At 40.3% G+C, this 27666-nt stretch overlaps 1 protein-coding gene across 1 annotated transcript in view; it reads right to left on the bottom strand.

Moving 5' to 3' along the window:
• Positions 1-27666, bottom strand: part of SMYD3 (SET and MYND domain containing 3) — a 419115-nt gene that overhangs the window by 67387 nt on the left and 324062 nt on the right. Inside the window, 3 exon segments of the mRNA XM_054393109.1 lie at positions 8094-8204; positions 23206-23308; positions 25757-25824. Coding sequence (XP_054249084.1) covers positions 8094-8204; positions 23206-23308; positions 25757-25824 — 282 coding nt within the window.

Genomic DNA, 27666 nt, shown 5'->3' on the forward strand with positions numbered 1-27666 from the left:
CGCATGGCATGCTCATGCTTCTTCCATTTAAGGGCATAATTTTAGCTTCGCGATTTCTATAGACTAAAGCAGGTTGTTGACAAGAATGCCCATTGGCCAAAATCCAGCCTTGAGAAACTTATAAATATTACCCCACTTGTAAACAAGTCGCTCTCTCTCCTTTTGCTCTCTTTGCCCGAGCTCGTAAGCTTGCAGTGCTTAAGCCACTGCCTGTAAGTATTCTCACTCCCACATGCATGAATACTACAGCCTCTGCAACATGGGGAGAAGCCAGCATCCTGGGAAGGCTGCCGTGTCTCAGTTTGCCCAAAGAATTTGCAAATGACATTCCTTCACTGAAGCTACGAAAGCCAGCGTTGAAAGCCCAGCCGTGTCTTAAAGAGGACTGGAACACCGAGGGTAAGCTTTAGCCCAGAGGGAGAGGGACTAGCCCAAGCCCAGCAGTCCAACATCTGCTACAGCTATAAGCAGCAGACCGAGCAGCCACGACCTCGTGTGTACTGACTCATATAAGCAGGAATCACGCCTAGCCACCCTGCGTGATCCCACCATTTGTGGGAGACAAATGGATCCACCTGCTTCGCCGTTCCTCAGCCCTATGCTGCCAGGGCAATATAAACTTGGGACTTCCCGAGAGAGAAAGAGTCCCATCTGCTCTTTGAGTTCAAGCAAAGGAATGCATCGTAACCTTAAACGGGAAGCAGTCGCTGAAACGAATTGGCATTGCCAGCTGACTTCAAACCGAGGGGAACTGCCACTCTGCATAGCTGCGCCCCTTCCCCAGGGCTGCTTCCGCCAGCCTTGAAGCCTGTCGTCACTGGGGATCAGAGACGTTCAATCCCGCCTCTTAAATCCTAGTTCACCAGAGACCTGAAATACCAGGGAAAGCCCTTGCAGAATCATGTAATCTAGAATGTCAAAAGAGCACTTTGACACTTTTATCTGAGTCTAATCAATTTTAGCAGAGATAACACTGAAGAAACAGTGACTCTGGCAGTAGCCAGAGACAAATGTTTGAAATTCAACTGCACCTCAGTGCACCTCACCCATTGCCTAAAGCAACAACACAGTCATGGGTTCCCCTTACCCTACAGGAAATGATCTGACACCTAGGATAAATTATCATTCTTGCTCTGATGCAGATATTATTTTGTTCCCCTTGCAGTGAGCAGGGACATCTTTCAATAGATGCAATTGCTCAGAGCCCTATCCAAACTGACCCTGAACATTTCCACAGATGGGCATTGCTACTCTGGGCAATCTCTTTCCATGTTTCACCATTTATGTTGTCTAGATTTATCCTCTTTTAGTTTAAAACCATCACTCCTTGTCCTGTTGCAACAGGACCTGATAAAAAGTCTGTCCCCTTGTTTTCGTTTTTTTTAAGTACTGAAAGGGAATATTGCTAACTGGGCACCTAAATGTAGCTGCTACAGCCTGAAACAGTGATAAGAGCAGACTCCCTTCCCTTGGCAAAAGACTGTTTCTGCTTAAAACATCTGTCAGAAGATTTACATTTCCTCTTAGATGGCTGAGTCTGAAAGGAATGAGATTATGCTCCCCTTAGATGAGCAGAAAGCCAGACTCCTGGGAGAATGCCACACTCCAAACTTCTCCATTGGCTCCAAATACAAACTTGTTGGACCAAACTGATTCAGATTTCCCTACAAAGAATCCCCTGAACAAGCAAGGAGTCTGCATATAGCTTTGAACTCATGCCCATTTATAAGAACATCAGTACCTTTTCTGTGACCTTTGTAAACCTGTGAGCTCCAGGTGACTATGCCAAGTCATCACCAAAGCATATTGAACAAGTTATGAAGCAACTGGGAAAGGTAAGTTGCCACAGAAAAAAATTATCACAGTCCATTTATCACTGTCCATGGGACTGCCCTTTGACGGACAAAAAAATATAACACTGAATGATGGAAGAGGCCAAAAGACTCAGAAGTCATGAAAGAAATGTGAAGAAGACAAAGAGATGATGCCTTTGTAATAAATAAGAAAGCCAGAAATTAGAAACAGTTGCCTTATTTTTTAGTGTCATTCTTGGCACCAGGAAAGAAAAAAAGAGAAAAAAACCCCAACCGACCAAAAAAACCAAACACACAAAAAAAGCACCCCTCTATACTTCACTGTTTGGAAATACATCCCAAGAGGGTAAGATCCTTTGAAAGGGAATGGAAGAGTTTTAGACTGACTGTTGGATTTCAGGAACCAATCCAGGGGTTATGTCACTCTCAAATGTCTTGCCAGTAGGAAGGAACTGTTAATCAGCCCAACACCTATGGCAAAAATCAGCATTGTGTCCCAGTGGACTATTAATTACTGCCATTGGCTTTGTAGGCACTGGTTATACTAACACTGGGCTGAAAGTGAAGGTGGGTGAAAAATTATAGCTCTGGCTTGAACTTTCTTTTATAGATTGCTTCAAAGGCAGTCCTTGTGGCAAATCAGTAAAAAGAGGCATGAACAGATGATTTCTAAAATAAACTATTTCTAACTATCTTTTCATATGATATGGATTAAACCAACATTTTATTGGAACAAAGTCCTGATATATTTATTTTTAACACTACCTGAGTACTTAGCAGGCACCTTAGAACAATGACTAGAAATACAGATGCTATTTGTTCTTTGCTTTTATCAAGGAGTTTTATGTTCAGACAAGATGTATGAATAGATTTCGCTTCAACAATCCTATTTAGTCCTTGTTTCCCAGACTCCATCTTTTGAACTAATTTGGTGATCTCATCTTTCATATTGTACTTGGAAAACTTGGTAAGAATGCAAAAGCCTGAAAATAAATAAATATTGGAGAAACTGGGACAAAAGCTTCTGGAACATAACAATTTAAATTCAGCAATTTTAAAAAGGCACTTCTTAACATATAATTTTGTATTTCCTTTCTCCTAAACACATGCTCCCTAAGGGAGAGGTAATATTTCTGTACTAACATCAGTACAGTGATCTTACATAAAGCCTTTACATACTAATTCAAAACAACAGTCAATAATAATGTTTTCCATGTAACAATGCCCCTGTGACTTAAGCACACGTTCTTCAATGGCATTGCTGAAACCAAACGTGAAGATCAAAGGTGAAAATGTGGAAATTCTATACTTGGCTGTATTCAAGCATCTCTCAGAAACCTCAATGAGGCAAATCAACCACGGACATATCCTCTAGCAAAAAATTTTATCAGCTTACTTAGAGGACTATTACCATTTGATGAAAAGCCTAAACAGTTATGTTATTTCCTAGGATAGGAAAAGCCTGTCAAAACTTCTCGTAGGTTTGGAAACCTTATAAAAGAGACAGTAGATGTATGGAAGTGCAACACCAGCTAAAGAACTGCAGGTAACTTTTTTTATATAGATGTAGATGGTTTGGCTGCTGTTCAAATGACCTAGTTTGGGGAGCCCTTAAGTTGGAAACCAGACTTGCGATGTTCTCTATCAAAACTCAGGATGCAACATAAGAACTAAGCAAGCAAAGCACTACAATGATTAAAGGAATAATGTACTTGTTGGCATTACGTTACTACTAACTCAGGCAAATATCAAATACTGGCCAAATATAAAAATTACTCAAACACCTTGCGAAAAATAAAAGCCTTCCACAACCCAAGCTACACTGAAATATTAAATCCTGGCTCCGAAGGAGAAAGACAACTCACAACAAAGTGATTCTATAAACACAAATCTCCCTGAAATCCTTGGCTGAAAAAGCAGAATATGAACAATACCCTGGCTCATGACTATGGAAAAACTGTTCTCCATTTAAAATGTTTGTCATCAATGTAATCCCATCTTTAATTACAGTTACAGTATGGGGCTTTCATGTGCTGGAATAGTAATACACTGCCAAGAGTTCAGCTTTTAGGAAGGCACAAATTTCCAAATTACAGTGGAGATTGATCTTAAAATGGGGTAAATAATAATGTATAAAGCTGTCAGAGAAAAAGGAACTGAAGATATTATGGTAGTAATAAAGTACTGACAATCAGGAAATGTTCTATAAGTGACTTTTAGAAAGACATGGGGTTTTTACCTGGTTACCATTTTTTTTTCTTCAATGTGGGTCAAAATCAATTAAAAGTACGGTTTAGATTTTTCATAAGTGCCATTTAGTTTGGCCACAACTGTACCACCAAAAGGTTCACCTTAGTATTATCTTAACAGGTTTATGCTGATCTGTTAACACTTGCTACTCTTCCCTTGTCAATCAAAATGCAGCTGAATTTGACGTCCAGGTACCATATATTATTTGAGGTCCAGAGAGTTGCCACAGTTTGTCTCCATATTTTTGTCATCCTTGATGACAGCTACACACCTGGATTATTCTATGGCTGTACTCACAGTTGGATAATCAGCTAAAAAAATACTGTATAGCAAGCAAGGATTCAATTTGAAGTCTCTTCATGAGTCCTCCTCAGTGAGAAACATTTAGTCTCATGATGTGCAATACAATATTGACTGAACAGCCACGGACCTCTCCATTCAGTCAAGGGCTGCACCTGCTCACACTGAGTGTGCCAGTGTGCATCAGCTGAGGCTGATGTGTCACAACTTCAACAGTGTCTCTGTAGTTGGGCTGCAGCCTTGTTGCAGTATACTTGAAAATGTAGCCTAGATAATTGTGCAAGTGAATTGTATATACCTAAGAAATGGTTATAGAAGATTCTTATGCTGTGTGAAGCTGCAGTGTCTAGTTAGAAAGACCAAGTGGCTGTGAATTTCAAAGCCATTGCTGGTTTCAGAGTGAATTTTGCTGCTTTATATAGCTGTGACATGAAACATTAGAGCGAGAAATAAAGAACATTTCTTCATAGATAAATTGTCTCTTAAATCCTAGTTCACCAGAGACCTGAAATCCCAGGGAAAGCCCTTGCAGAATCATGTAATCTAGAATGTCAAAAGAGCACTTTGACACTGTGATCTGAGTGTAATCAATTTTAGCAGAGATAACACTGAAGAAACAGTGACTCTGGCAGTAGCCAGAGACAAATGCTTGAAGTGATTTGCATAAACAAATTTTACTGACAATCTGGAGGCTAGTATGCTGAAACTATCTTGCGGCAACTGCACTCTACTATCCATGTCAGCTAGCACAGAAAAGAAATGGAGTGATTCTTGATTTTATGTTTATATGTACTTCACGAAGTGGTATAATTTATGGCACCCAAATTTACCTGCCACACTGTGAGCATTTACTGGAAAGGAATCCTTTAACCTCCTACAATCATTACATTTTTCTTAGATTTATACTGCAAGACAGTATGAATGTGCTGTTTGTCTTTTCTTTGGGTATGGAGTGAAGCTAAAAACTGGATTATATTAGATGTCTAACTAAAGTTAGAAGTTAGTGTCATTTTGTAGGCTAAACCTGTTATTTGCTCACGCATGTGTCCCTGAGGTTAAATATGATTTTTTTTAATTGTATATTTTTTACATAACACTAAGATGCCGCATGGCAATAGGAACTGCATAAACAACTAAAACTCAAGCCATTTCAAGAAACTATTCCCATTAAAACAAACCCAGTGCTTAAAGCTAAAAGACTATACCAGCATCATTACTATACTTTGGACATCAAATACCCATCAGAAGTACAAATTGTCATCTTCATCTGGCTTTTAGGGAAACTGAGAGAAACAGAGCTTCACAGAACACTCACAAAAATAGTCCCTAGGTTAGACAGACTGATCTGGTTTCTAGTAAAAGATCTGATAAGTTCCAATTGAAACGGTAGCTTCTTGTTAATTACAAATAAAAAAGAGCAAAGTCTTAGAAAACAGAGGCTGGTTTTGAATAAAATAAATTACCCAAGGTCACTTCTGAAGTCAGTAACTGACTTGAGAACAGAAACTTGATACCACCTTCCTTGGTATATATTTTTATATATAAAATATATTAAAAAAATATATATATATATAAAATAAATACTATATACCCCACTTGGGCATATAAGATTAAATGAATAAGCCTTTAGAAAACATAGCAGGAGACATGAATTTCATTGACAAGAAACATGCAAAGTATTTTTATAAATATAAGTACATAAGCATACATGTAGCTAAGTACTAGTACATATAAGGTTTATATGCCCTTCATATAAACTTTATTTATATTTCCCATAGGATTTTCAGGATCATATTTTAAAACATTACAAAAGCTGCAATGGAGATTACTTGACTTATAGTTTTAGCATAAATTTATATGTGCAACCCAGGAGTGACTCCTCTGCTTTCACTGGCCCCTAGTATGTGCTCAGCAGCTGACAGACACACTCAGCAAGACTGGATTCTGGGAGTAAGAGGAAGATATGATCTCTACAAGGATTCTAGATTTTTTTTTTTTTATGAGATGACTACAACTGAAAAATTTCCCAACACCCAAGAACTTATTGGAAGCCAAAAAGCATTTGTTAGCCAAACAAATTTACATTTTCACCTGTTATAAAGATTTGGTGTTGGACTGGTGTTGGCTGAACCATTGCATTTGCAAAGCAATGTTGTAGTATGGGAAATTATTGCAATGTTGAATCTGCCACTCTTTACAACCCAAAGCTTCATCCATTGCCTATCCTGTTGACAAAGTCTTTGCTGTTTAAAAAGTTTCTAAGGTGTCTTGAAAAATTTGTCTGAGTATCAGAGACTATTGAGTAGTTCTGCCAGCTGATGACTTTTAAGCATCTAAATCCAGCCACTCTGTAATTTAAAGACAGAATTTCCATAAACATTCTCTCTCACTGTAGCTGCAGTGTGATGTGACTCTTGGCTTACCAACAGTGACTAAGCTCAAGGACAAATTTCCAAGTTAGTCATGTAAAAAGTTGTATTTACAAAATCTCTGTCACAGAGAAATGAAATGCTATGAGGACTGCTGCAGATTGTATCTCATTGTCCTAGATCAAAGCTGAGGATAAAGAGGTCTTCTTCATAGACATCAACAGACAAAGTTAACAGGAGGTTCCCAGCCCTTTACAGACCTCTTTACGTGGCAGCAATAAGGAAACAGAATTTCAAAATACAGTCTCAAAGAGCTTTCCAAACATTTTGCAGTATCATCCCCACAGGGAAATTTTGCCAATGGTCAATAAAGGACTCCAGCATATAAACTCAAACTGCACTTAAAATGTTCAAAGAGGAAAAAAAATCATTAATTAAGTTCAACCTATGTATAAGATTATTGCTTTCATCAATATATGCACATATAATTTCACTACAGTATTTTTTGATTGCTGTAGGTTGAATCTTACAGTGAAGTGTATTCCATCTTGTGAATCTTAAAACATTCCACATGCTGGATGGTCTTTACATCAGTAGTCTACCTTTGCACAAACTGTTAAGTGATCCTTACTGACACCTTAACCTTCTTAATTATCACGGCATCTGTGAGGATGCAATTCCCCAAAACTAATCTAAGATTTCATGGCACTTGAATATCATCTTCAAAAAAAAAAAAAAAAAAAAAAAAAGAAAAGAAGAGGTCTTAACTTGCTTTCACTGCCCCTGAGTAGCATTGCAGCAATCTTTAACAGGGAGAGGATGCCAACAACTTTTGCACATGGACAGGAAGTAATTTAGCTTTACTTTTGAACAGTTTACTGATGAATCAAAGGATACATTATGTATTGAACAAAACTACACACAAAGAACTGTCATAACCAACACAGACTTTAAACTTTGTTGTTCTTTTTTCTTTTTGCTGTACAACAAATATTTTTTGCATCATATTATACTCCTTGAAATTGCATCCTTTCTTACCTTTTCCAGTCTGCTGGGAGCACATTTAGCTATAGCACGTGACTCACCCCAAACCACATCTTGGAACTGAAAGCAGTTTCTATCTTTATGAACAATGCATGCATTAGCAAGAAATTCCTCTTATCATGTTGCCAACATTTCCTGCTTTCCTTTCCTTCATGGTTGTCTTTCACAGCAACAAAAACAGCACTGAGGGCAGAGGTCACTTTTTAAATTCTGGCTACACAATTAGTAGCAAAAGATAAGTATTATACAAAGGAAATTTCTGACTGGCATTGGAAAACTCTGTTTCATTGTCAAGGAATGTTTTTGCTCAACATACCTTTTCTTCATTCTGGCAGAGAAGACAATCACATTCAAAGCAGTACTGGCGCATCAGTTGCTTTTGGCGTTCACTGGTGGGCATCAGTGATTCAATATAGCTGATGTTGAGCTGTGTGCAATATATACACAACCAGAGTTGGCATATTTTACAAAAAATCTGTATTCAGTGTATGTGTATGCTTTTTGATACATTTTTCCAGCATAAAACAAAAGTTATTCTTAATAAATAATTTCCTAGAAAAAAATTAATACTCTTACAAAACAAAACAAAAAAAAAAAAGGCCCAAAATAACTTCCATGGAGGAACACTCTTTCATTTCCACATTAATATTGTTTGAAACTATTAATCCTCAAAGAATTAGCACTATTTCAACTTTTCATCCTAATTTGGAAGCAAAATAAAAAAGAAAGGAAAGAGAGAGAGAGAATGGAGAGGAGTGACAGGGGAGGGGAGAGTAAGAGAGAGAAAGGGAGGAAAGGAGAGATTCAAACTTCAGTATGTGACTTTCTCACAAATACATGTTTGAGCCTGAGGAAAACTCCTCTTACTTCACACCTGTCTTCAGTATGCCCGTGATGTTTTCCTTGCAACCAAGGAAGCACAAAAGCATTGCTGTAAAAGTTTTTGAAATTATTAACAAGAAAATTTATTACAATTATAAAAGAAAATGCTTACATTGGTGTCATTTTCACCTCTTAATGCTGTACAGACTGAATTCCAAAAAACTACAGAGAAGTCTGTAGTTTGTTCACTTTGATGGCTGCCAGAAGGAATTTTACAGGGCTAATCATTTGTAGAGTCCTTCAAAAGCTTAAAGTGCTGCAGAGGCACAAACTGATGATAAGGGAAAGAACACAACAAAATAACAGCCCAGCTCAGAGCAGCCCTCAGTCACACATGCTATTGAATGATTACACTATACGCCCAACACATTTTGAAATACGCCAGAGGGGTCAGAGCTAAAGAAAAAAAAACAGGTCACATTATTTCATCCTGAGCCTAGACACTTCAGCTAATTGGGAGAATTTTCACATGATTCTTAGTCAAATCACAAGAGTCCACTCAAAGAAATTACAGGAAAACCTGACCGATTTGTAGTAATGACTATGTATTGCCAGAACCTGCATTTTGCAAATTAGTGAGTGTTCCAATTAAACAAGCAATTGACAAGCAATTAAAGCAATGCCTGCACACTTTTTTTTCATTTTTTATTACAGTATAATTTGATTATATACTTAAGGAAGACTGTATTAAATGATTACTGAGATGACAAAGTCAAGCTCTTAAAACAACCATAAGCAGAAAGCTTGCAGAAAAAAATAAATACGGTCCATCATTGAAGATCAATAGTATCAATTATGAAAGAGACAATAGTATCAATTATGAAAGAGACAAAGTTCCACAGATAATCAAAAGTTAGAAAGTGTGAATACTTTTTTAGGTTTTGCACTCTAAATAATGCTCTATCCCAGCTTGTGTATGTCTGAACTGAGAGGGGATTCGCTAGTTTACAGGAGAATAGTCTGTACACAGGAGCTTGCAGGCTTTCCTCTGAGCTTCCTGCAGTGAATGAATGGAAATTGTTTTGCTTACTGCCTTTCTATTCTTTTCTCACAAGCTTGGTCTCTTCTGTTATACTCTTTCCAATCTGTCCCTCTTCTTATTCTCCCTCTTCTCTGACCCTGGACATTAGAAACATTATCCAGTCTTATTCTCCATACTTGGGTTATCTAAACCTGATTTCTAGACTTCAGTTCCAGCTCTTACACAGTCTTCCTTGGTACAATGGGCTGATCTCTTCATCCTGCCAGTCCCATAATGGGCTGATCTCTCATCTGCCATCCTGCTCCTTCTATCACTCCCAGTCCTTGCTTCTGGCATCACCATGCTTCTCACAAACTGCAACCTGAACACCACATTCTTCGACCCTGCTGGAGGAGGTGATGTAATCCTATTCCAACACCTCTTCTGATTCTTTGGCCACCCAGAAGTCTATATTCTCATCTTGCCAGGATTTGGCATCGTTTCCCACATAGTAAAGTACTACACCGGTGAAAAAGGACCATTTGGCTGTAGAGGAACAGTATGAGCTATACTATCCATTGGATTCCTAGGTTTCATCCTATGAGCCCACCACATACTCACAGTGGGAATAGATGTAGACACCTGAGCATGCTTCACATCCACTACTATAATCATTTTTAGCTGACTACCTACACTCCACAGAGGAACTATCAAATGAGACCCCTCCATGCTCTGTGCCCTAGGTTTTATCCTCTTACTCACAGTAGGGGGTCTAACCAAAATTGTCCTAGCAAACTCTTCCCTAGACATTGCCCTACATGACACATATTAGGTAGTTGCTCACTTCCACTATGTCCTCTCAATAGGGGCTGTATTCTCTATCCTGGCCAGATTTACCCACTGATTCTCCCTATTCACCAGATACACCCTCAATAACATATGGGCAAAAGCTCAATTTGGAATTATATTTGCAGGTGTATCATAACATTCTTCCCACAACACTTCCTTGGCAATACTCAGACTGCCTGGATGCCTACACCCTATAAAATACCATATCCTCAATCAGCTCATTAATCTCAATAACTACTGTGATTATCTGAGAAGCATTCACTTCTAAATGATAAATCCTGCAATCAGAACTAGCTCACACTAATATCGAATGAATCCAGGGCTGCCCACCCCGATATCACACCTTTGAAGAGCCAGCCTTCGTCCAGGTCCAAGAAAGGAAGGAACTGAAATCTCATACATTGGTTTCAAGCCAACCCCAACAAACCACTTATGCTTCTTTCTTATGGCACATTAGTAAATACATTACATGACCTTGTGCCAATCCATGCACTAACCATGACAATCCTATTTGGATTCTACTTCATTGTCCTCCAGGCAATAGAAATACCATGAAGGACCATTCTCAATCACCAGCAGAGTATACAGTTCAACCTTCATCGCCACAGGACTCCATGGTCTACACGTCATCAGCAGATCCTCCTTCCTCCTAATCTGCCTCCTACACTTAACTAAATTCCACTTTATACCCAATCATCACTTCAGATTCGAAGCAGCAGCCTGATACTGTCATTTTGTTGACGTTATCTGATCGATCCTCTACATAACCAGAGAGAGAGAGAGATGTTAGTCTCTACTTCCCATCAGCAGGACTATGGTTGGTCTCGGGAAGCAGGGCTCTCTAAGCTTGGTGGTTACTTAGGAGGACAGAAGGCATGGACAAATCCCCCCACTTCCTTCTTTCACTTCATTCTTATATCTGAGCTGCCGTCATATGGCATGGAATACCCCTTTGGCCAGTCTGGGTCAGCTGGCTTTGCCGTGTCCCCTCCCAAGATCTTGCCCATCCCTCAGCATACTCTTGAGGCAGGGAAATGTTGAGAAGACACAGCCTGGACACTTATTCAACAGTAGCCAAAACACTGCTGGGTTATCAACCACTGCTGCAAAACACAGCACTAGAAATGCCGTGAGGAGAATTAACTCCAGCTCAGCCAAACCAAATACAATCTCCACCCCTTATTCCAAACCATTTACATCATGCTAAGGTTCTACAGTTCAATAAATTTTACTATCTCATTTGATTCCAACGCTTAAAATCCTTTCTTGCTTACACTCACGACTTAGTCTACATACTTAAATCATCTCTATATTCAACACACACAGACCTTTATCAATATCTCAGTCCTCTATTAGAAAGATGTTCTTCTGCTCCTCCAGATGTTACTTATGAATATTCAGGACACGAGAAGCAGGATATTCTACTCTTGGACACCAACACCAGCTTGGTCTCAGACACTGTGTCGCTTTTTTTTCTTGCAAGCCTTCATCAGTCTGGGCCCTTCTTACTGCATTACTTTCTGCAACATACAACTGACATTACTCACATTCCCAGTTATTTTCCCCCCAGTGTTAAATCTCCTTGAGGCACACACTGGGTCTCCCCATTCTTTCTCATTACCCACCAAGTCCATCCAGACCCCTGAGCAAAGACAGTCCCACAAATGGGTTTGCCTTTCCCCATGGAAGGAGCAACCCACACTGCCTTTCCCAGCCACTTTCCCATGTGTACTACAGGGACTTTATCTCTCCCCACAGTATGCAAGGGTTCTGTTCGGGCAGAGCCAGGATGGTTAGCAGATCCTCAGGAATTAACCAGCCAAGTAGCTTCTGCTAAATTTCCATCCCAGTGCCTCCATGCCCCATTACCCAATGCTTTCAACGTAGTCTTTAACAGTCCGTTGTATCTCTCAATCTTCCCAGAGGCTTGTGGCTGGTAGGGAATGTGATACACCCACTCAATGCCATGTTTCTTGGCCCAGGAACTGATGGCATTGTTCCTGAAATGAGTCCCATTGTCAGATTCGATCTGTTCAGGTGTACCACGTTGCCACAGGATTTGCCTTTCAAGGCCTAAGATGGTGTTCTGGGCAGTGGTATGGTTTACAGGATATGTCTCCAGCTATGGTAGTTCCCTCTACCATGGTGAGGATGTAGCGCTTGCCCTGGCATGTTCGTGGCAATGGTCCAATATAATCAATCTGCCAGGCCTCACCATAGCAAAAATCCAGCCACCACCCTCTGTTCCAGGGAGACTTAGCTCTGATGGCTCTCTTGATTGCAGCACAGGTTTCACAGTCATAGAAACATAGAATCATAGAATCAAGAAGGTTGGAAGAGACCTCAAGGATCACCGAGTCCAACCTGTCACCCTAAACCTCATGACTATCTAAACCATGGCACCAAGTGCCACGTCCAATCCCCCCTTGAACACCTCCAGGGATGGTGACTCCACCACCTCCCTGGGCAGCATATTCCAATGGCCAACCACTCTCTCTGTGAGGAACTTTCTCCTCACCTCCAGCCTAAACCTCCCCTGGCGCAGCTTGAGACTGTGTCCTCTTGTTCTGGTGCTGTTTGCCTGGGAGATGAGACCAAACCCCTCCTGGCTACAACCTCCCTTCAGGTAGTTGTAGACAGCAATGAGGTCACCCCTGAGCCTCCTCTTCTCCAGGCTAAACAGTCCCAGCTCCCTCAGCCTCTCCTCATAGGGCTTGTGCTCAAGGCCTCTCACCAGCCTCGTTGCCCTTCTCTGCACATGCTCCAGCAATTCAACATCTTTCCTAAACTGAGGGGCCCAGAACTGGACACAGTACTCAAGGTGTGGCCTAACCAGTGCTGTGTACAGGGGTACAATGACCTCCCTGCTCCTGCTGGCCACACTGTGCCTGATGCAGGCCAGGATGCCATTGGCTCTCTTGGCCACCTGGGCACACTGCTGGCTCATGTTCAGTCAGCTGTCAACCAGTACCCCCAGGTCCCTTTCTGCCTGGCTGCTCTCCAGCCACTCTGACCCCAGCCTGTAGCTCTGCATGGGGTTGTTGTGGCCAAAGTGCAGCACCCGGCACTTGGATTTGTTGAATGCCATCCTGTTGGACTCTGCCCATCTGTCCAGCCTGTCAAGGTCCCTCTGCAGAGCCCTTCTACCTTCTAACAGATCAACACCTGCTCCCAGCTTGGTGTCATCTGCAAATTTACTGATGATGGACTCAATCCCCTCATCCAGATCATCAATAAAGATATCGAACAGGATGGGGCCCAGCACTGATCCCTGGGGGACACCACTAGTGACAGGATGCCAGCTGGATGTGGCACCATTCACCACCACTCTCTGGGCTCGGCCCTCCAGCCAGTTCCTAACCCAGCGCAGAGTGCTGCTGTCCAAGCCACAGGCTGCCAGCTTGGCCAGGAGTTTGCTATGGGGGATGGTGTCAAAGGCCTTGCTGAAGTCCAGGTAGACTACATCCACAGCCTTTCCCACGTCCACCAGACAGGTCACCTGATCATAGAAGGAGATCAGGTTGGTGAGGCAGGACCTGCACTTCCTAAATCCATGTTGGCTGGACCTGATCCCTGGGCCATCCCTCAGGTGCGCAGTGATTGCCCTCAAGACAATCTGCTCCATGATTTTCCCTGGCACTGAGGTCAGGCTGACAGGCCTGTAGTTCCCAGGTTCTTCTGTCTGTCCCTTCTTGTGGATGGGTGTCACATTGGCCAGTTTCCAGTCTTCTGGGACCTCTCCAGTAAGCCAGGACTGGTGGAAAATGATGGAGAGAAGCTTGGCCAGCTCATCTGCCAGCTCTTTCAGCACCCTAGGATGAATCCCATCAGGTCCCACGGACTTGTGAATATCCAAGTGACTCAACAAGTCTCGAACTAATTCCACATGGATTTCAGGAGTACAACACTGCTCCTTGACCCCATCAACCAGCTCAGGAGGCCAGTTATCCTGAAGTCCTCCTGCCTTACTGTTGAAAATGGAGGCAAAGAAGGTATTTAGAATCTCAGCCTTCTCCTCATCCTTAGTTACAATGTTACCCTCCACGTCCAATAAAGAGTGGAGGCTCCTCTTGCCCCTCTTTTTAGCATTAATATATTTATAAAAATGCTTTTTGTTGTCTTTCACAGAAGCGGCCAGTTTAATTTCTAACTGTGCTTTTGCCTCTCTAATTTTCTCCTACATGATCTAACAACATCCTTAAACATATCACTAGTTGCCTCCCCCCCTTTCCAAAGGCGATAAACCCTCTTTTTTTCCCTTAAATCCTTCAGGAGCTGCTTGCTCATCCAGGCCGGTCGTCTTCCCCGCCGGCTCGTCTTACGGCATGTGGGAACTGCCAGTTCCTGTGCCTTTGGGAGCTCCTGTTTGAAGTAGGTCCAACCATCCTGGACCCCTTTTTTCTTAAGGGCTGTTACCCAGGGAACTTTCCAAATAAGTTGCCTGAACAACCTGAAGTTTGCCCTCCGAAAGTCCAAAGTGAGGGTTCTGTTACTGCTCCTCCCTATTTCCCTGCATATTGAAAACTCCACTATCTCACAGTCGCTGCACCCTAGACAGCCTCCAACCATCACATCTCCCACCAGCCCTTCTCTATTTGAGAACAGCAGATCAAGCAGAGCCTTACCCCTGGTAGGTTCACCTAAGAGCTGCATCAGAAAGCTGTTGTCCATACACTCTAGGAACCTTCTGGACTGTCTCCTCTCTGCTGAATTAAGTTCCCAGCAGATGTCTGGTAGGTTAAAGTCCCCCACAAGGACAAGGTCTGATGATCCTGAGATCAGTCATGTGTGATCTGGGTGATGGCTTCCATGGCGAAGTCCACCCCTAGGTCATGAGCCCATCTGTACGTAGCATCTCTCCCTAATGTTTCATGGACCCATCGAGCTACAAACAGTTCACCTTTACGCTTCCAGTGCAGATCCACTTGAGCTAAATCAAGTCTGGCAGCCTTGTCTACATGCTCATTGTTTTGATGTTCTTCATTAGCACAGCTCCTAGGTATGTGAGCATCAACACAGCATACCTTCAGTCATGTTCTCTGCTCGAGTTGCAATGTCCTGCCACAATGAAGCAGCCCAAATGGGCTTGCCCCTGTGTTGTCAATTGTCTTCTTCCGCTGTTGTAGCCATCCCCACAAGGTATTGGCCACCATCCAGGAATCTGTGTGAAGATAAATTACTGGCCACTTCTCTCTCTCAGCAATCTCTAGAGCCAGTTGGATGGCTTTCACTTCTGCATATTGACTTGATTCACCTTCTCCTTCAGTAGCCTCAACAACTTGTTGTGTAGGACTCCATATAGCAGCTTTCCACTTCCGATGGTGGATCCATGACAGGATCCATCAGTAAACAGAGCACAAGGCCTTTCATCTTCAGATAACTCATTCTATGGTGGTGCCTCCTGGGCACGAACCACTTCCTCAGGCAACACTCCAAAATCTCTGCTTTCTGGCCAGTCCATAATCTCTTCCAGAATCCCTGGGTGGCTGGGTTTCCCCAGTCGAGCTCGCTGCATAATCAGTGCTACCCACTTACTCCATGTAGCACTGGTCACATGATGCATAGAAGGGACGTTCCCTCTGAACATCCAGTGCAGGCAACCTGGCTTCTAAGAGGAGAGATGCTTCTGTACCCACGAATTCTGAAGCAGCTCAAACTCCTTCATAGGCTGTTAAGATCTCCTTCTCAGTTGCTGTATAGTGGGCTTCTGATCTTTGATATCCTCTACTCCAAAACCCCAATGGCTGATCTCAGGTTTCACCTGCTGTCTTCTACCAGGGACTCCAAGCGAGACCATGCTCCCTGGCTGTGGTGTAAAGGATATTTTGCACCGATGGTCCTGTGTGGATGGGCCCAAGTGCCACTGCACGAGCTATCTCTTGTTTGATCTGTTCAAAGGCTTGTTGCTGCTCACTGCCCCACTCAAAATGATTCTTCTTTTGGGTTACTGGATAGAGGGGGCTCACAAGCTGACTATAGCCTGGAACATGCATTTTCCAGAACCCCACAAGGCCTGGGAAAGACTGTGTCTCTTTCTTGTCAGATGGTGGAGACATGGTTGCTATCTTGGTGACCACGTCCACAGGTACATGACAGTGTCCATCCTGCCACTTTATTCCCAAGAACTGAATTTCTTGTGCAGGTCCTTTGACCTTGCTTTCCTTTATAGCAAATTCAGCCTTCAGAAGTATCTGAATATTTTTTTCTCCATCCTCAAACACTTCTTCTGCCTTGTCGCCCCACACAATGATATCATCAATGTACTGTAGACATTCAGGGGCATCACCCTTTTCCAGTGTAGTCTGGATTAGTCCATGACAAATGGTTGAGCTATGTTTCCACCCCTGGGGCAGTCGATTCTAGGTGTATTGCACACCCCTCCAGGTGAAAGCAAATTGTGGCCTGCAGTCTGCTGCCAACAGAACTGAGAAGAATGCATTGGTGATGTCGATTGTAGCATACCATTTGGCTGCCTTCAACTCCAGCTGACGCTGGAGGCCCAGCATGTCTGGTACAGCAGCACTCAGTGGTGGCATCATTTTGTTCAGGCCTCAATAGTCCACTGTTAATCTCCACTCTCCATCGGATTTCTGCACTGGCCAGATGGGACTATTAAAAGGCGAGTGTGTTTTGCTGATCACTCTCTGGATCTCCAGCTGCTGAATCAGTTCATGAATGGGAGCCAGGGAATCTTGGTTTGTGTGGTATCACCACCAGTGCACTGTTGTGGTAGCAATTGGCACCTGTTGTTCTTCAGCCTGCAGCAATCCCACAACAAAGGGATTCTCTGAAAGGCCAGGCAGGGTAGAGAGCTGTCTGATCTTCTCTGTATTCACCATGACCATGCCAAAAGCCCATCGATAGCCCTTTGGGTCCTTGAAGTACCTTCTCCTGAGGTAATCTGTACCAAGAACACAAGGGGCCTCTGGGCCAATCACAATGGGATGTTTTTCCCACTTACTCCCTGTTAGGCTCACACCAACTTCTAGTACAGACAGCTCCTGGCAGCTTCCTGTCACTCCAGAAATCCAGATGGATTCAGTGTCTTTGTGCCCTGATGGCATCAGCGTGCATTGTGCACCTGAATTTTCTGGGAAAAACAATTCATGTGAGATTAGTCTGTTCTTTGCCAAAATACTTCAGACAGTGGTTGAGACACTATCATTACTTTTAAGCCCACCATTAGGGTTCAGTTCTAATACTGCAAAACAAACAACCAACATGAAACATGGTTTATCTTGTCTTCAACCTACAAGCTTCACCCTTTTTTCTTTTTTTGGCTTGCTTTTTTTTTTTTTTTTTAAACCATGTTGCAGAAACCTAGGAAGCAAGCACACATTTGAAACCAGTTATTTCTTTTCCAGAGGTTACCAAACAGCTGTCAGTATGAACACTCACATAACAACTTGCTCTAAATTAAAACATATGACTAGGTAGAAGGAGGAAGATGAGAGTCTTCATCACATTGATACCCCCTTCTAGCATTTTAACAACTCAGGGTTTTTCTTGCTGTCAGAGGCTCAATTCTCAGTCCTGCCAGCAGAAATTTCACAAACACGCATGTAGCTAGCAGACTGAGCAAGAAAATGTAATTAGAATATTTAGAAACATGACCAACCTAGTGGTGACTAAGTCTATACTAATCATTTAATCGTTTAAACACAAAAATTCTGTATTCAAGTCTCTCTCTTACACTTGTTCTAATTTTGGATCCCTTCATTAGATGCAAGGCTCATTTAACTTGTACATACTTAGGAAATATGCCCATTTATCAAAGGTTTCCTTAATGGTATTTGCATGTGGGATATTAATATGGGGTATTAATGCATGCAGGGTATTAATTAAAACATTATTTCAGCTGATCAAAACTTGCTTCTTTACTGCATTGCATAAAAAGGATGCAGTAAATCTTTTCCCCCCAAATGGAGCATATATATTAAATACCATTTATGAAGGCAGGGAATTATTTAACAGCTGTGAGACTTACTGACTCTCAAGACCTTCTCCTTGGAAATGCAGCACTGCCTGAGCTCTGCTTCTTGCTCTGACACAGAAATTCTTTAGCCATGTGTTTGGTGGTTACTTTCTCATAGTCAAATCTGCCAAATGAGGTGGATGCAAATTTTCAGTACTACCACGCTGCAGTGGACTTAATTAATAGGGTTTTGTAGTGGACTGTAAGGTATGAAATTTATAGACAGAGGATTCTGTAGAAATTTAAAATCAATTACAGTAATGCACACAGCAGGGGGAGAGGGGAGAATTGAATCTTGTTTTACAATCATGGGTATTGGGGATTTAGGGAGGGTTGTGTACAAAAATCTGTTCCTGAGAGAGAATTACAGAAGTCATGAACAGTCTGTGCTCTTTTTGGTTTGGCATATATGATCAAAATGTCTTCTAACTCAAGCTATAATTTGTTTTTAAAAAATGTAATGTGACAAAGTTTAATGTGTCAAGCATACAGATATATAACTTCTAACAGAACTATAATAACAGAAATATTACATATGTGATTGAAATCTATCATGAAAACAAGTTTAAGTGATAGTCATCTGAAATTATGATTTGCATGAAGTATTAATTTTAAAAAGACAAAAATTTGCTCTAACTGAACTCTGAAGCTGATGAGAAGACATGCACTGGAACTGGACCTCAGCTAATACATGCTGTCTCCAGCAGGACTAATTGATTTGAGCTGTGCATTGAACTAACCAGAGCTACACAATTTCTGATTGGCAAATAGGCAAAATGAGCTCAAGCCTGCCTGAAAAACTCCAGAGATACAGTTATTAACAAAAAGTCAGTTTAAATTATATCATATGTCTTGACGCTGTTTAAAATGGTTACTTAAGAGTAGAGAAACCTCTTAGAGCAGGTTGCTTGTCTGTCTGAGAAAGTAAATTAGTTACTCTATCATTGAAGGATCCTTGGTGATGTCTAGGTGAATTATTTTTGCTTTCTTATAATCCTTCCCCATACCATATCTTTCTTTGCAATACAAATTTCATTTTTGCAAAGAAGAAACTGAAAAAAGGAAATCTTTATATACTATCAAAGTAAGATCACCTGAAGTTACAAAAGCTGTGACAGTCAGGACTACAACTAACATTATCTTAAAGAGTAAAAAGGTGTTATAATTAGTTTTGAGCTGCTGGAAACGTATTTTAGAAAGTCCAGTAGTCTTTTAAGTAGGGACATAGAAAAAAATCCCTACAAAGATCTGTTCTTTCTTCCTGCTACTTGATTCAATTCTGCACAAAATCCTGCTAAACAGTAGAGCCTACAGAGAGTTAAGAAATCTTTTCTAGCCACCTTAACACCCAATGAACGTGGAAATCGACAGTTGCTCCCAAGCCTTGTTCACCTTTCACTTCTTTTGTCCTCTCTGCTGCTCCCTGTTTTATTCCGTTTCTGCCAGCTGCAGAACAGAAAACACTTCAGCTTTATGGTGATCATTTCTACTGCCTGAGATATATTTTGGCCTTATGATTTGAACAAATTTCAAAGCCCAAACCAAAATTCAATTTAAAACTGCTACATGCTACATGCCTTCATGTCAAAAACATGCAAAACCAACAAAATCTGCCTAGACATAAGACTAAAATGGAACTGAAACAGCTTCCATGAGGACATGGAAACTTTTTGAGATTCTCATAATCCTGCATGCTTTTTATTTCTGATTTGATAATTATTGTGTACAGTATGAGCACTCTAAAGCATGACTGAGGCATAGATGTTTTTCCTGAATAAATCTGCATCACACTGCAGGAGATACATTCAATGTAATAATATCTCTTCTGGTTTCCAGAGGTCTACTTATGACTCCCTCTTTATACAAATGTGACATTACCACAATGGCCAGTGACCTCTACTCCCTGTGTTTCTGTTTTCTCTGTGACTGCAGGTGGATAACAACACCTTAATATGAGTAACATCTTGCAGTGTCCTCTGATAGGAAGCACTATAAATGTGCAAAATTATTTTACTTATCACTGGTCTAGTGAACACATCATACTGCAGTGGTTGATATTTCCCTGGCAAATGTCCAGAATCCCTATCAAGTTTGTTTCTGTATTGATAGTAAAGCCATAGTCGTCTTCTACTAAGCTGAGCTTTACTTCCTACTTAGCTTCTTATTTCTAACACATCTCTGTGTGTATTTACTTTCTGTTAGCTATTATACAGGTAGTTTCATTAGTCTAAATCTAGTGTAAGTTTGAATAGGCAAGTTTTCTATGGCTTATAATTATTTGTTTTCTTGTTGCCTCTTTACTTGAAACAAGGTTCATCTTAACACTGCAGCACACTTTATTGAGAAAACCAAATTGGATTTCTCCCTAATATGTACTTTCTCTCCCATTAGCTCAGATTATGACCCCAGTAATACAAGTAAAAACTCATCTCATAGCAGGTAAGGAAGGTAATGTACACTGGTGTGTAAATTGAATACATGGCTGTTACGAAAACTGGGTTCACCCTGAAGCAGGCAAGCAGAAAGGCACTGTGGAAAGAAGTTGTATCAAAGCTATCATACAGTAGACAAAATGAACAGTGGTAGCAGTTGTGTAGGAGGAAAAAAAGCAATTGGGGTGTTCAAAATACAATATTAAGCTGCTGACTTGTACAAACCCTCATAATTTTCCTTTTTTCCCCTTCCCATGACGGACCAAAACTAATGTGCACTTTGTATCTTAGCTTTCTCACTTATGCCTATTTTATTCTTTAGACACATCTTGGTTCAAACAAGCATGCACCTCAGAGTAAAATTTTTATTTCCAGGGAAGCCAAGAGGCTAACTGTTTTAACAGACTGTGCATATATGGAGAGATATATATATATATATACACACACACAAAATCTTATATGTTTCTTAAGGCAAGTTTTCTTTTCAGCACCAAAACCAGAAGTGACAACAAAGACACCACAACCTCAGGTCTTTGGAAAATTCTGACAAAAACTGCAGTCATTTTAAAGCCTGTATTCACACAACTGTCAAAATCACTGCAGACAAACTGGTCCTAGCTGCCTTGCTTTAGAACATATTTTTTTCCTGACTGCCTTAGAAATGGCTTGTAACTTACCACAATATCTCTTTCACCACTGATTTTAACCTAAAGACTTCTGTGGGTTATGGACCACTAACACTAAATCCAAAATTTGAGTCATAGATTCATAGCTATAGCACAGTCTGAACAGTGGTCATACCTGCAAGGGAGTTCTACTTCACTTCTTACTCCAAAACCACCCAGGGCTACCCAAGGGCCTCTCCCACTCTGTAGAAGTTGCTTGTTACAAAAAATTGCTTTGTGAAATTTACCTAGAAAAATATATCCATGCATGTAAAAAAGAAGATAGCTTGAGAAGTTAGAACTCTAATCATTAAGCCAAATGCATCCTGGAAAGACATTAAAATCTACTGCATTTTTGAATAAACAATCCATCTTGGTGAACTGGGAAGCCAAAAGGAAAGTTATGATATATTGAGGCCCCGTCCCTGGAGGTGTTTAAGGCCAGGCTGGATGAGGCTCTGGCCAGCCTGATCTAGTGTGAGGTGTCCCTGCCCATGGCAGGGGGGTTGGAACCAGATGATCCTTGCGGTCCCTTCCAACCCTGACTGATTCTATGAATCTATGATATACAGATAAAATGGAAAGAAAGTTTTCTATGATTTCTATAATTATAATTCTATAATTCTTGAAGAAGAATACCAGAATGAAAGATATCTACACTTAATAGCTTCACTTAGTAGCTCCTAAAAGATTTCTCTTGGCAAAAAAATGAGCATGCAAAAGCATTTCTGTTGATTGTCCACAATACTTTGCCTAAAAAAATATTGTAACATTTACTTATATTGATGGTCTACTATCTTACAGAAAAGATAAACTAAAGAACCAAACCAAACAAAACACCAAACAACAAGCAAACAAACCCCCACACCAAAATCCACCTCTTCAGAGGGAGGAAAAGAGGTACTGTTTCTAAATTAGAATACGTAAGCCCTTGGTCTTCCCAGAGTTTGAAGCACATGTGTGAATCATTTACATTAGTTACGATTTTGAAATGACCAACAGGAGGGACCACAGAGGTCATCAGTGTATGTAAGTTACATATACACACACATCTTTGCAGGCCTTACTAAGCAAATTCAATAGTGCTTTGCTGCAAAAGACATTTACTTTGAAATGCTTACCTAGCCAGAAATGACTATTTTCAAAGTAAATGCTGTTGTAAAAACAAAAGCTAAGAATACCTTAGATCAAATCAGAAATCTCTTGAAAGGGGTATTTTGAAGTCCTTTCTAGTGAAATGGACAAGAAAACAAACCTTGTATTACTTCCACTGTCCATGAAAGGTTTACTACAACAGTATGGTTGCAGACTGACAAATGCTTGTTGTTGCAGTGACCTAGTGAACACTGCATTCCACCCAAAAATATCATGTTTCCATCAGGGTAAGGACGCTCAAATACAAACAAAATGAAGTGCCTAGAGGAGGAAAGGAGGAACAAGAATTTATCAAGACTGCTAGTGATTTATGAGAAGTAATGATTATGGGGCCCAGGCAGTGTGAAGAGATGATTCTATTTATCATTTTGCTTCTGATAGCTATGTGCTAGAAAATGGCATCAATATATCATCAAAATATTAAGCTGGTGGCCCTGCAGTCTGGGATTTATTTAGGGAGATGTCATTGTTGCAGGTGTCTGTGATGGAAGGGAGGACAAGTTAATTACCTCTTCGCCAATCTGGATCTCTCGAACAGAGCGAAGTAAAAGCTGGGATCCTTCAAAAACGATCACACAGTTTGGGTCACAGCTGTGGTTCAGTAATGACATGCTGTAAGGGGTGGTAAAGGGGGAGAAAGAGAAAGAAAGAACTTTACAGAGAAGTCTCCACTGCCATTTCCTTTTAATCGTTTAAAAGTAGCTAACATGATTACATCTGAAGTATCAAGCAATTAGGTTATGAAACAAATAAAATCCCTGGTAATTCAGCTGCTCTTGGTTAGAGGATTTATATCCATTGCTAATGGGAGCCATGCCTGGATCTCTTCACATGTTTCTGCCTTCTGTGTACTCAGAGTGGGAGGGAGGTGATGGCCTCCCAGTGACTCTCTTGAGAGGCCTGTCTCAGGGGAGATGGCAAAGCAAGCAAGGGCAAACAAGGCAACCAGGACATTTCAGAGTAAAAAAGTTAGTACCTTGGAACTGTGTTTTATTTCATCTGCTTATGCTCAGTTTCAGGGCACTAATCTTACCAGTTGTGAATGAAATCACAGCTCAAAGGGGATAGTAATCAACCTGTAGTTCACATTTGCCAGTAAGTGGAGTATACTATGTCAAACCCCCCAAGTACTTGGTGCATAGAGTTGAAAGAAGAGATACAGCCATTGCCTCTGTTCTGTGCATATTTTGGTTAAGCCTCTGTTCTTGTGCCATTTCACAGCTAAATCAGCACAGCTGTGACAAGCACACTGGTTGTAGTCAACCCCAGGAGACACACACACTGGTGGATCTCCTGACATAGCTACACACTCTTTATTAAGAGCAACATCAACAACATCTGCTATATACTTTTGAGTCCAATGTTTCACCAGCTGAGAAGTGACTGACTTTGTCAGGCCAATGTCAGATGTGGGACTGATAGTTCTTCCACTATGGGAACGACCCTTTGAAAGAATAATTCTGGCATCATCAGGCTGAAAGAAGAACTTCTGTCTTATCCAGCTCCTGGCTGCCTTTATTTGCTTTGCTTGATTCAGTGACTCAAAAATCTCAACTGTTGTTGGCAAAATAGAGGATGTTGCTGAGGGTCAGAGCCCTGCACCAAGCCACATTTATTCAGTTCTTCACTCTTTTGATATCCCCTCTGGCTTAATAAAATAGCTGTGCCTAATCTCCACGTGAACCCAGTAATGTTCACTGGGGAAAAGTATCTATTTCACTTATTGTGAGATCCCTGGGCATACTCCCAAATCTGCTGGCAAGGTGATGCAGAGAAGGACCACAGGATTTTATATCTTTTAAAATATATTGGGATGCTGAAGCTATCAGGTTATGCAACAATATGCAACCTCTTAATGAGACTAAACGAACCGCTTCTAATCACATTTCATCTCATGGAAACACTCATGGGTTTGATGGCAATTTCATCTAGAAGCATATGAATTCACCCAGAAGGGCATTTGACTAGGATTAGGTAACCACAGATTTAAGTTCACAGTTTTCCCAGCTCAGAGATATTTGGTTACAGTAAAACTCAAACTGCTCTGAACTGACTTGGGAAAGAGTCTCTTGAATCTCTTGGAAGTGCATTATCATAGAATATCGATAGCCACTTTTTTTTTTTCATACTCAGGGGCTTTTTTCCATGAAAAAATATATATAACTAATAATAATACTTCAAAATAATATTCAGTGTTTCCCAAGTGTGAGAAAAGATTTATTTGCATTCAACAAATCAAATGACTGTTCTATACTTTTCAGAACACTAATTCCCATGTCCTCCTAACCACTTTTCCCTTGTCTTTACCACAAGGCAGGCCTCAAGATATTAAGTGTCCTTAGTTAATCTTACACATGTGACATTAGTAGAAAAAGAAACAACAGTGACAGGCCCACTGAGGTACTGACGATATAGTTCAACTGTGTGTTGACACACACAAAAAATAAGACAGTGAAATATAAATTTAAATTATACATACTATATTTCCGCATTAATAATTACAGGTAACTAATTCTATGAAGGCAAAACCTTCCTTGGTACGTACTTCTTATCTAATAGAAATAATAAATAATACTAAGTTCAAATATTAACATTCATCTCTCAGTATGCTTATCTTTTCACCTTAGTGGTTTCTTAGTTATGGTCACTTACTAATAAATGTGTTCAATCTTTTAATTGCTATTTCAGAAGGCTCCTGGCTGCAAAATATCTGAATTCTAAAGCAACGCTGGTTGCTGGTCCTTTTGGTAGTCCCAGTCACATGTTTTTGATGTCAGCATTTATTCTTACTTATAAAAGACAACCACCTCCAGTAAAATAAAATATAAAGACATAGCTTAGTTAAACAATTTTAACTCTGTAATCAGGAATATTAAGAATGCTTTCAACCTAATCACATTCTTATTCTCCTTTAATTTACTTGCATTTCCCAGTTTTCCATTTAGACATGTTACCTGCTGTTTTGATGGCCTTTTCAGCTACCTAGGAAAAAAGAAAAAACAAAACAAAACAAAAAACTAACACAGGTTTTGCCTGTGAATGAAATAGTGTCCACAGTACCTGGGATAGAGGCCAACACCAACATCCTGCATCTCTCCATTACTGATGGTGAAACAGTTACAGGTCACCTGTAAAAACAAGGGGAAAAATCCAGGATTACCAGGATCATTTGGAAACTCCATACTCAAGTGAAAAAAAACTTTCAAAATAAAATGAAGAGGCAATTGGTAATTGGATGGGAAACATTCAAGCCCAACACTGGTGCTCTTTCATTTTAGAGAAATCACATCTGGGACACACTCTCCTGTGAAACTGCAGTCAATTAAAAGCAGAAATATTTGCATCTTGCAAAAATGTGGTGTTAAACAGATGCAGAGGCCCTGCTTTCCTGTCCAGATGGGAAACAAAAAAGCCACTCTACAGAGAGCCTGAGAAACTCAGCCCACAGGCAAGAGATGACAGTAACCACTGATGAGAAGAGTGGCTGTTTCCATGCAGGGACAAAGCTGTCAAAGATGTCAGGCTGTCACAGCACCTTTTAATGAGTATCAGTGGGGCCCAAATAATATATATGGGTCAGTTTTGAAGTAAATAGCAGCTTAAGCACATGAAAAGGACAGTTGCTCATCATTTGCATGTTTGAATATTGCCATTCAAGAGAAATACAAGCTTTCATTTTAGCTCAAATATTCATCTCACTAGTGTATTCTTCCCTCATACAAAGCTAAAGTGGTTTTAGACACAATTGAAAAAGAGTAGAGGTTGCTTTCAAAGAGCTACAGCCCTACTCCAGCCTATCAGACTGAAGTTTCTTGGTGTTCAATTCCAAGGTAGATAAACTACTTGTAAATGATTAGCAACTATCATTCTCACGTGCTTAAGCAAGAACCAAAATCCAGTTCCTGATATATTTTTTTAAAATATCTGGTTTGTTTTGAAGTAGTTGATTCTGTATCTGGTTGTGGTGGGGGTTTTTTTGGCTTTGGTGATTTTTTTTTTAAATTTTTTTTGGACAATCTGTTGGTCAATTACCAATGACACACTATTAACATGTTACGTAGTAAAACGCTGCACGATATTGAATATACAAGAAAAGTTCCAGGTCTCCTGCATAACATTAGATTATTAACATCTATGCTGGTTAGGACAGAAAATGAGTTAGAGTAGGATTTGGCAGACATTAAAATGAGATTTGAAAGTTGTAGCTTTATCCTAGAATAATTGCCCAGAACAGTAAACACCTTTATTTCAAAGAGGTACACTCAACAATTTAATAGCAGATATTATCCTATAAATTGACAAATTATTATTTATGAGAGTATTAACCATAAGGTGAAAATGAAATCTGCTTTCAAAGTTTCTCATAAATTCTGACAGCAACATTAATTTAAACAAATGTACACGCAGTAGGGAACGTGGTTTTTAAATGGTTAGACAATACTTTGATTAGTCTGTTATTTATGTAAACCGTTCAAACATTCTTGATCAATTACCAAAGGTATACATCTTCATTATTTCTTTCCTGCTGGCACTAGATATAAAGGGTCAGACAACTTCTAAGCAAAGACTAGTCTATTTAAAGTGGTAATTTTCTTGGTTCAAAAAATATTGACTTAATTTTGGTATTTATTGAAAAAATAATGCCTTCCAGGTAAAAGAGAAAGAAAGCCAACCCATGTGGACCTTAGGTCACTCTAACAGATTATGAAGTAGAAGAGGTCAAACATCTCTTAGAACTAAATGAACCCTTCTTGCTTGCAAATTGCCTATTATTACTATAAAATTGTTTATATTAACAATATTGATTTTTGATCACTGTAGAGTTACAGACATTGTTTCTATTAAAGGTATGTATTCTACAATGTGAAAAGTTTTACTCAGAGAAGTTTAAATAGTTTTACTTTTTCCTTGCTGTAAACATGCATTAGCTTTTTATACCAGGATATATGTGAAGAAAAATGTGAGATGAA

Source organism: Indicator indicator, chromosome 2, assembly GCF_027791375.1.
Source record: "Indicator indicator isolate 239-I01 chromosome 2, UM_Iind_1.1, whole genome shotgun sequence".
Lineage (NCBI taxonomy): Eukaryota > Metazoa > Chordata > Aves > Piciformes > Indicatoridae > Indicator > Indicator indicator.